The sequence below is a fragment of the Oppia nitens genome, unplaced genomic scaffold, assembly GCF_028296485.1.
Source record: "Oppia nitens isolate AA-2021 unplaced genomic scaffold, nextdenovo-longstitch-racon4-pilon3 scaffold15_pilon_pilon_pilon, whole genome shotgun sequence".
NCBI classification, from domain to species: domain Eukaryota; kingdom Metazoa; phylum Arthropoda; class Arachnida; order Sarcoptiformes; family Oppiidae; genus Oppia; species Oppia nitens.
The window spans coordinates 1,079,016-1,090,000 of NW_026533194.1; the positions used below are offsets into that span (position 1 = coordinate 1,079,016).

A 10,985-nucleotide genomic window follows, 5' to 3' on the forward strand; every position below is an offset into this window, starting at 1 on the left:
AACCCAAGAACATACTGTACGTCATTCGTGATGGACAACCTATTGATCAATGGATTTATAAACTGACCGATTTTGGTATGGCCATCAGCTACAACAACTCAGTAGACGATCCAATGATTTCCGCCATCAAAGCCGGTACCGAGGATTACAATTCCGATGAAATGAATGCCAATTGTCATCAATCAGTTCCTCGACCGATCGATACTTCTGCGTGCGATATCTATTCGTTGGGCGCCTCAGTGGCCAACACTATACTCGGACACGGTTACGGACATTTTGTAGACGGAAATCTTAGTCCGCCAATGCTTCACAAACGTATGATCTCAGGTATGCCAAAATCGTCGCTATTGTTATACAATTTGACGATACAGATGCTCGATACTGATCCACAAAACAGGCCGACTATTGAACAAGTATGCGACAGGTTGACTGAAATGTACAGTAGTAGTACATGTAATGGGTATGATAATAGTTTGTAGGCATAACAGATATGATTTATATATAAAAATAGGTAATAATAATAATAATAAGTTGTTATAAACATATATGCTAACAAAAATATGTAAAAAAATATTTATTTTTTTTTAGAAATTATATACCAATTCACAAACTGTGATAAATTAAGTTACAAAAAAAACTACATAAAAAAATTATTTATAAAATGTGTTTCTCAATAGGAATTAATATTTTTTTTTTAAATTCTACTTTAATTTAAAATGGCATTTATTCATAAAAATTATTTTTATTTAGCTTTTATAATTTATTTTTTTTATAATTTTTAAATTAAAATTAAATTAATTTTAAGTAAATTAAATAAATTTTGAGAACAACTTAGTCGGACACTACAGCTAAAAGAACAACAAAACAAATGGCAAATCAATTGGATCCAGAATATCAACGATTCTTTAAGAATCAAAGACAGGACTTACCCGAAGGTATCGAACCGTTTGGCACAGCCCCGGGTCATCATCCGGATTCAGGTTGGTTGCGACGTCAGGTAACGTGGAAACCAAATAGGCCGATACAGGGAGCGGCCAATTGGTCGGAAATATGGACCGATGACGACGATAAGGGCACCGATTATGATGTTCTGCCAGAATTGAATTCCACATTCAGATCAAAAGCACTACCGGATGCTCAGCTCGAGTATCTGAAACAGGAAAGACCGGGTGAACTGTGGCGTAATATACAGTTTTTCAAAAAACTAAAAAAAGGAAGTTTCGGTACGGTTTGGGATGTGGTAGCCGAACGACGAACTGATACCAAGTGGCAACAGCCGACACTCTTACAGCGGGTAGTGGACAGCGGTCCGAGACCATGGATGCAATGGAAACGGATACGACTGGCCTGTAAGGTGATGAGCTCTCCGTATAGAAGAGGAAGTCACTGGCACGATAGTGTGAAAACCATGTTGGACGACATGCATGCGCTCAGGTATTTGAAACATGAAAACATTGTCCAGTTTCACGATATCATTAATATACCCGACTCGAAGACAGGCTTTCCCTATGCGTTTGTGTTGATACTGATGGATCTATGCACCGACAGTTTGTCCAGTTTGCTCAAAAAACAGAGACCAGATCGTTGTCTGAGTGATTCGCAAACGTTTGCATGGCTTCTACAGATTGCATCAGCCGTTAGGTATCTGCACATTGATAAGCGTACAGTTCATTTGGACATTAAACCAGACAACATACTGTATAATAGTCGTAAGGGACAGCCCATCGACCAATGGATCTACAAACTGTGCGATTTCGGTATGTCTATCAGTTACAACATCATCAACAAAGATGAACCGATGATGTCGGCCGTCAAAGCCGGTACTATGCCTTACAATCCGGTCGAAATGTACAATAACTGGTTTAATCTTGTACCATCGATGATTGATACATCATTGTGCGATATCTATGCACTGGGATCAACAGTGGCCAATAGTATGCTCGGCAAACGTTTCACTAGTGGTGAAAACAGTTATCAGCAACTTATCAGTCGACTGGAAGAACAGAAACATGGATCGAGAACCAGGAATTTTATCAGTTTGACGTTACAAATGATCGACTCGGATCCACAAAAACGGCCAAACATTGAACAGGTATGCAACAGGTTGGCTGAGATGTAATAAATGAATGAATGAATGGATGGATGGTAGGTATGATTGTTAGAAAAAAATAAATAGTAATGTTTTCCAGTATGCAGTTCACTGTACAAGTAAGTAGTAATTGTAGTTAAGAAACAAATCTATATTATAGACAGCCAGTTGAAAATTATTTGCCACAAAAACACATCCCCACCGACCTACCCACCCACCTACCCAACCACTTAACCTAATCTAACCTCACACTCAACCCAAAATAACCTAACTAAATAATAATTAATTAATAAAACTAACATTTTATATATGCATAACTGCATAAAAAATAATACCTTTTTTATGGCTGTCTATAATATAGATTTAAGCTTATTTAGGATTACATTGTCGAGCACTGGTAATTTTTTTTTACAAATACTGTTGTGTTTTATACAAATATAGTATATACAGTATTAATATTCACTGATTTTTTAATGTTAATTTTTTGTCGTCTAAACAATTGTTTAAAACAAATAAAATTAAAATATTTTCAAATTAAAATCATAAAAACACCAAAACGTTTGACAAAATCAAAGTTCAAATCAATTTCAAACAATAGAAACAAAAGGTCAGTAAGAACTCAAAAGGTTAGATAAGATACAGATTTAGAATAGACAGTCAAATAGGGACAACCAGTCAGTTAAACAAAGCATACAAAGTATAGGTGTAGAAATGGATCCGCGAAAACCTATGTACCGATTGCCAGACTTTACACGAAGGCTGACATCAGGGAGACAGCCGACACCATTTGCCCCAATGCGGCCAATAGTGATGCGACCAATATTGCCTGAAGGAGCCGAACACTATTATCAACCGCTTGATGGAGTGCGACCACAAACCTCTAGATTTCCTTCAGTGGACAATTGGTCAGAAATATGGACAGAAGTGAACGATATGGGCACCGATCGGCACAATCAGCCGCAATTGAATGAGTTAAACGAACCAAAAGCTCTACCGGATGCTCAGCTCGAGTATCTGAAACAAGAGAGACCGGGACAACTGTGGCGTAATATACAGTTTTTCAAAAAACTACAAGAAGGAGGTTTTGGTGCCGTTTGGGATGTGACAGCCGAACGACGAACCGGTAGCAGATGGGAAGCGCCGACACTGTTCCAGCATAAAGTGGACAGCGGTCCGAGACATTCGTTGCTGTGGAAAAAGATACGCCTGGCTTGCAAAGTGATGAGCTGTCCTCCCAGTTTGTCTGGCACTTCCCAAGGTATTGTCGATACCATGTTGGCCGACATGCATGCGCTCAGGTATTTGAAACATGAAAACATTGTCCAATTTCATGATATCATTAATATACCCGACTCGCAGACTGGCTTTCCCTATGCATTTGTGGTGACACTGATGGATCTGTGTAATGGCGATTTGTACAGTTTGCTTGCGGATCAATTACCGAATTATTGCTTCACTTACCCGCAAACTATGGCCTGGCTTAAACAGATTGCCTCAGCGCTCCGGTATCTGCACGTCGACATGCGTACAGTTCATTTGGATATCAAACCTGAGAACATACTGTACATCAGTCGGGCCGGACTACCCATCGAACAATGGATCTACAAACTAACCGATTTTGGTATGACTATCAGCTTCAACAACAACAAAGGCGATCCAATGGTTTCGGCCGTCAAAGCCGGTACCAAAGAGTTCATTCCGGACGAAATGCTTATCAATTGTCGTCTACCAGATCCTCAACCGATTGACACTTGTGCTGTCGATATCTATGCATTGGGCGCCACAGTAGCTAACAGTATACTCGGACATATGGTTTTCGAGAAAGGTCGGCTCAGTCCTCCAATTCTTGCCAAACGGATGACGATAGGTATGCCAGAACCGTATCGTAAACTATATAGTTTGACAATACAGATGCTTGCAATCGATCCACGAGCCAGGCCAACCATTGAAAAAGTATGCGCCATTTTAGCCGACTTGTAATGGGTTAGGAGTAATGGTATGATTTTTTTTTAAAAACAAAAATACTAGTAGATGTTAAGTATATGTTTTTTTTAAAAAAATAAAAGTAAATTGATAGATTTTTTCTGTAATAAATTGGTAACTGAATACTGTACTCACAGCACTGGTAGGTTTTTGAAACTACTTTAATCTCTCTCTCTCTCTCTCTCTCTCTCTCTCTCTCTCTCTCTCCCTCCCTCTCTCTCTCTCTGTCTCGTAATTATACTTTAATAATCAAAACATAAAAATATATGTATCTGAATATAACAAATGGTTAGTGATTTAGAGAGCACTGGTATCTGATTCATCTCTCCATCTCTTTCTTACAGTTGTTTTCCTCGTCTATCCTAACCTTTCATTAATATTTTTCTTATCTTATTTGTTAACTTTCCCTAACCTGATGGTTATAATTCATATGTAATGTATTTAGGATTACATTGTCGAGCACTGGTAACTTCTGTTGTGTTTTATACAAATATATATATATATATACAGTATTAATATTCGGCTCATCTCCTTATTGTGGGTTTCGTTTTTATAATGCAATAAATGTCTTATAATATCTTTGTTTGGTTTAGTTTAGGTGGTGGTGGGGTGGGGTGTGATGTTAGGAAGTGGTGTGTGGGGGGGGGGTTGTGGGGAATGGATGGAATAGTAAATAATCGAAATAACTAAACATATGATAGATATTAGTCTATAACTTAAAATAAATAAATAATTTTGAGTTATTTCACGCGCGCATAATATAATCAATGTATTTAATACAATGTTGTACTGCACGCGCAAACAAAAACAAAGCCCACAATTAGGAGTCCAGCCTAATATTCACTGATTTTTAATGTTAATATTTTTTTGCCGTCTAAACAATTGTTAATAACTAAAAAAATTAAAATATTTTCAATTAAAATCACAAAACACAAAAACGTCTGACAAAATCAAAGGTCAAATCAATTTCATACAAAAGAAACAAAAGATCAGTGAGAACTCAAAAGGTTAGATAAGATACAGATTTAGGAATAGACAGTCAAATAGGGACAACCAATCAGCTAAACAAAGAGGACAAAGTACAGGTGTAGAAATGGATCCGCGAAAACCTATGTACCGATTGCCAGACTTTAGACGAAGGCTGACATCAGGGAGACAGCCGACACCATTTGCTCCAATGCGGCCAATAGTGATGCGGCCAATATTGCCTGGAGGAGCCGAACACTATTATCAACCGCTTGACGGAGTGCGACCACAAACCTCTAGATTGCCGTCAGTGGCCAATTGGTCAGAAATATGGACAGATGAGAACGATATGGGCACCGATCGGCACAATCAGCCGCAATTAAATGAGTTAAACGAACCAAAAGCACTACCGGATGCTCAGCTCGAGTATCTGAAACAAGAGAGACCGGGACAACTGTGGCGTAATATACAGTTTTTCAAAAAACTACAAGAAGGAGGTTTTGGTGCGGTTTGGGATGTGACAGCCGAACGACGAACCGGTAGCAGATGGGAAGCGCCGACACTGTTCCAGCATAAAGTGGACAGCGGTCCGAGACATTCGTTGCTGTGGAAAAAGATACGCCTGGCTTGCAAAGTAATGAGCTGTCCTCCCACTTGGGCTGGCAATTGTCAAGGTATTGTCGATACCATGTTGGCCGACATGCATGCGCTCAGGTATTTGAAACATGAAAATATTGTCCAATTTCATGATATCATAAATATACCCGACTCGCAGACTGGCTTTCCCTATGCATTTGTGGTGACACTAATGGATCTGTGTAATGGAGATTTGTATGGTTTGCTTGATGAACAAGAACCAAATTATTGCTTCACTAACACGCAAACTGTGGCCTGGCTTAAACAGATTGCCTCAGCGCTCCGGTATCTGCACGTCGACATGCGTACAGTTCATTTGGATATCAAACCTGAGAACATACTGTACGTTAGTCGGCCCGGACTACCTATCGATCAATGGATCTACAAACTGACCGATTTCGGTATGACCATCAGCTACAACAACAACAAAGGCGATCCAATGGTGTCGGCCGTCAAAGCCGGTACCAAAGAATTCAATTCGGACGAAATGAATGCCAATTGTCGTCTACCAGTTGCTCAACCGATTGACACTTGCGCTGTCGATATCTATGCATTGGGCGCCACAGTAGCCAACAGTATACTCGGACATATGGATTTCGAAAATGGTCGGCTCAGTCCTCCAATTCTGGCCAAACGAATGACGATAGGTATGCCAGAACCGTCTCGTAATCTATATAGTATGACAATACGGATGCTTGCAACCGACCCACAGGCCAGGCCAACCATTGAAAAAGTGTGCGCCATTTTGGACTATATATAATCGATTAGGAGTAATGGTATGCTTTTTTTAAAACAAAAATATCAGTAGATGTTAAGTATGCTTTTTTAGAAAATAAAAGTAAATTGATAGATTTTTTCTTTAATAAATTGGTAACTGAATACTGTACTCACAGCACTGGTTGGTTTTTGAAACTAATTTAATCTCTCTCTCTCTCTCTCTCTCTCTCTCTCTCTCTCTCTCGTAATTATACTTTAATAATCAAAACATAAAAATATATGTATAAATAGCATTGAATATAACAAATTGATAGATTTTTTCTTTAATAAATATATTTCTGTTATTTATAAATAATACTTTAATAAAAGGTATCTGTTATCTGTATACTCACAGCACTGTTTTGAAACTACAGTAATTTAATTTCTCTTTCTCTCTCTTCATGGATTCAACTCTCCATCTCTTTCTTACAGTTGTTTTCCTCGTCTATCCTAACCTTTCACTACTATTTTTCTTATCTTATTTGTTAACTTTCCCTAAAATGATGGTTAATTTTTTTTAGATATAATTCATGGTTAATGACAATTTAGGAAATTCACTCAAATATTCACATTTAGTAAAATATTATTAATAATATACAGTAATTCATATAATGACTGACTCTTCACAGTTCACACCAAAACTACAGCAAACTCACAGTTTTAATAATATTCGCTGTTTTTTAATATTAATATTTTTTTTGCTGTTTAAACAATTTATTTTGAATAACAATTAAAATTAAAATATTTTCAATTAAAATCAGAAAAACACACCAAAAACACAAAATCAAAACTCATATCAGATTAGATAAGATAAAGAGTTAGAGGAAGAGTAATAGATAGTCAAATAGGAACAAACAATTAGTTAAACAAAGCATACAAAGTACAGGTGTAGAAATGGATCCGCGAAAACCTATGTACCGATTGCCAGACTTTACACGAAGGCCGGTATCAGAGAGACAGCCGACACCATTTGCTCCAATGCGGCCAATAGTGATGCGGCCAATATTGCCTGAAGGAGCCGAACACTATTATCAACCGCTTGACGGAGTGCGACCACAAACATCTAGATTGCCGTCAGTGGCCAATTGGTCAGAAATATGGACAGAGGAGAACGATATGGGCACTGATCGACACAATCGGCCGCAATTGAATGCGATAAACAAACCAAAAGCACTACCGGATGCTCAGCTCGAGTATCTGAAACAAGAGAGACCGGGTGAACTGTGGCGTAATATACAGTTTTTCAAAAAACTAGAAATAGGAAGTTTCGGTGCAGTTTGGGATGTGACAGCTGAACGACGAACCGGTAGCAGATGGGAAGCGCCGACACTTTTACAGCATAAAGTTGATAGCGGTCCGAGACCGTGGATGAACTGGAAAAAGATGCGCCTGGCTTGTAAAGTGATGATCTGTCCACACAATTGGGCTAACGATTGGCAAGGTAATGTGGAAACCATGTTAGCCGACATGCATGCGCTCAGGTATTTGAAACATGAAAACATTGTCCAATTTTACGATATCATTGGTATACCCGACTCACAGACTGGCTTTCCTTATGCTTTTGTAGTGATGCTTATGGAACTGTGTAATGGCAATTTATTTGCTTTGATAGCTAATGAAAAACCAAATATATGTTTAAATCACACGCAAACCATAGCCTGGCTAAGACAAATTGCTTCAGCGCTTCAGTATCTGCACGTCGACAAGCGTACTGTTCATCTGGATATCAAACCTGAGAACATACTGTACGTGAGTCGGGCCGGACTTCCCATCGAACAATGGATCTACAAACTGACCGATTTTGGTATGGCCATCAGCTACAACAATAACATAGGCGATCCAATGGTTTCGGCCGTCAGAGCCGGTACAGATGAATTCAATCCGGACGAATTGAATGTCAATTGGGATCAACCAGTTTATCAACCGGTTGATACGTCTGCGTGCGATATATATGCGTTGGGCGGCACAGTAGCCAACAGTCTACTCGGAATAAATTTCACCAGAGGTAGTGAAAGTGCACCAATGCTTATCAAACGGATGATCTCAGGTCCACATTTGTCCCGTGAATTATACAATTTGGCGATTAATATGCTTGCAATCAATCCACAAAACCGGCCGACCATTGAACAAGTATGCAACCGGTTGGCTCAAATGTAAATGGGTTAGGACTAAAAAAAGGTATGATATTTTAATTTAATTTTAAAATAGGTAATACAGTACATATCAATAATTAGACATATTATTAAATGTTTAATAAATATTATACAGTAAAATATAAGTTATTATATATAAAATTGAATTATATTTAAAAATAAATAAACTCATAGTCAAAAACCACAGCAGCCAGCTGTAGCACAAGTATGGCAATTGGACCGATCAATTGGGATCAAGTGCTTACTGACCAGAGCAAGGGCAGCCTAGAGCACTATAAACTCATACACCAAGGGGACAGCCATTACTGGACGATCATCTCAAGTATGTACAGTATGTCAAAGATGAAGGACCTAGAGATCAATGGCAAAACATACGGCAAATGTACGACAACTGGAAATCGGATCTTTTGGTAGCATATGGTCTGAGGAAAATCATGTGCTGTACTTATAATTATAATAACTAAAAAAAATAAATAAAAAGATAATAACAATGCTTTTTAAATTTATATTTAAAAAATCACACAAATCCTAGCCATCACAGGTCAGTACAGATATACCATTATCACCAAAACTGCAACAACAACATAACTATGGCAAATGCTCCACAAAATTGGGATCAAGTATTTACTGACCAGACCAAGATTGGCCGGGATCACCAAAGAACTATACCAATGGGACAGGCATTACTGGACGATCATCTCAAGTATGTGAAAGATGAAGGACATAGCGACCAATGGCAGAACATAGAGTTTGTACGTCAGATGGGATCCGGCAGTTTTGGTAGCGTATGGGAAGTGCGTACACGACAGAAGCTCAAAAAGGATGGTCTGAGAAAAATCATGTTTTGGCAGAAATGGGAAAACTTGCGACTGGCCTGCAAAGTGATGACCTACAAAAACAGCCAATTCGGTAACGTCCGTAATAGTGTTAATACAATGTTAGCCGATTTGCAACGGCTACAGTTTATCGAGCATAAAAACATTGTCAAATATGTCGACTTTATAGGTATACCCGATCCGCAAACTGGATTTCCTTATTCGCGGATATTGATGCTCATGGAGTTATGTAACGGCGATATCGATAGTTTTATACGAGGCTCGCATACCATGAATGAAAAACAGACAATAGGTTGGCTCAAACAGATTGTTTCAGCGATCTGTTATCTACATTACGAACAATATATGGTCCATATGGACATCAAACCGCAAAATATTTTGTACAAAAAAGTCGGTTTCAGTTGCTGTCAACGGCTCTATAAATTGGGCGACTTTGGATTTGCCATTGTCTACAACAAGAACCAACCGATGCAGGAAACAATGTTTCCCGGCGGAACAATGGACTACTTGGCACCCGAATGGGTACAGGCGCACGGCAATCCGTTCGGCAACGCTGGTCAATGGGGAACACCTGTAGAGACACCGCCGACCGATATCTATTCGCTTGGTGCCAGTGTAGTCAACTGTCTAGTTGGCAACAATATCTACCAGGGTACCAATGTTTATATGCTACTCCAGAATATCCAGAATATTAGTACGCCGTTCAAAGATCTGATACTTCAAATGATAAATCAGGATCCGCTACATCGTCCCGACGCCCAAACACTATCCGATCAACTCAACTATCTATGAGACAAACAAACAGACAAAAAGGTAAAGAAAAAACACACATTGTTTTCAAATTGTAAAATAAATATATTGCTTTAAATTTTAATGAGAGAGAGAGAGAGAGAGAGAGAGAGAGAGAGAGAGAGAGAGAGAGAGAGAGATTAAATTAGTTTCAAAAACCTACCAGTGCTGTGACTAAAGTATTCAGTTACCAATTTATTTTTTTAAAAAAAAAACATTAAAAAACTATATTACTAGAGTAGTTATCCTATATTTAATACCTGTAATTTTATTAACTAAAAAATGTTAGTTTTTGGTAGGAGATGGGATAGTTTAGACAGATTTAGAAATTAAATTAATAAAACTTTAGAACAATTAATAAAATGATATGAATTATCAAAACTACACAATACAACAATTGGAGAATTGAATAAAATTGAATAAAATAAAAATTTTATTCAAAAAATAAAAATAAAATATTAAATAATTCAAAAATTTCTAGAAAGATTCACAGATTTTACTTTAGAGAGACAGCACTGGTAGGTGACAACAACAACAACAATAAAAATGACATATCAGGTAAGTCCGGCATATCTTAAATATCTAGATGATGAACGAAAGGGCAGAGTAAGAACAAAAAGTTGGCAGTTCTGGAAACCGGGTCCACCGGCCAATCCATTTGGTACGGGAAAGGGTTTCAAATTTGAAGACATGTATGATGAGCTCGACGACAACGACTTTAGGCGAAATACCGGACCGTTTCAATTTGAGTACGACTTACCAATACAGGGACCGCCA

General features: G+C 38.1%; 5 protein-coding genes across 5 annotated transcripts in view; all 5 read left to right on the top strand.

Annotated features, from left to right (window-relative positions):
- Positions 1 to 2,800: 2,800 nt before the first annotated feature.
- Positions 2,801 to 4,069, top strand: LOC128964942 (aurora/IPL1-related protein kinase 2-like). The gene has a single exon (XM_054311598.1). It carries the CDS (start codon positions 2,801 to 2,803, stop codon positions 4,067 to 4,069), a length of 1,269 nt encoding a protein of 422 aa, XP_054167573.1.
- Positions 4,070 to 4,992: 923 nt separating this feature from the next.
- On the top strand, positions 4,993 to 7,214 carry LOC128963035 (uncharacterized). Its single transcript, XM_054309494.1, has 2 exons — positions 4,993 to 6,450; positions 7,192 to 7,214. Exon 1 carries the CDS (start codon positions 5,166 to 5,168, stop codon positions 6,432 to 6,434), a length of 1,269 nt encoding a protein of 422 aa, XP_054165469.1. The 5' UTR covers positions 4,993 to 5,165; the 3' UTR covers positions 6,435 to 6,450; positions 7,192 to 7,214.
- A 98-nt stretch (positions 7,215 to 7,312) lies between these two features.
- On the top strand, positions 7,313 to 8,837 carry LOC128963047 (probable serine/threonine-protein kinase fhkA). The gene is made up of 2 exons (XM_054309505.1): positions 7,313 to 8,608; positions 8,758 to 8,837. Exon 1 carries the CDS (start codon positions 7,325 to 7,327, stop codon positions 8,585 to 8,587), a length of 1,263 nt encoding a protein of 420 aa, XP_054165480.1. The 5' UTR covers positions 7,313 to 7,324; the 3' UTR covers positions 8,588 to 8,608; positions 8,758 to 8,837.
- A 336-nt stretch (positions 8,838 to 9,173) lies between these two features.
- On the top strand, positions 9,174 to 10,211 carry LOC128964943 (striated muscle-specific serine/threonine-protein kinase-like). The gene has a single exon (XM_054311599.1). The coding sequence runs from the start codon at positions 9,174 to 9,176 to the stop codon at positions 10,209 to 10,211; it is 1,038 nt and encodes a 345-aa protein (XP_054167574.1).
- Positions 10,212 to 10,754: 543 nt separating this feature from the next.
- Positions 10,755 to 10,985, top strand: part of LOC128964944 (uncharacterized) — a 1,194-nt gene continuing 963 nt past the window's right edge. Inside the window, exon 1 of the mRNA XM_054311600.1 lies at positions 10,755 to 10,985. This exon is cut by the window's right edge and continues 963 nt beyond it. Coding sequence (XP_054167575.1) covers positions 10,755 to 10,985 — 231 coding nt within the window.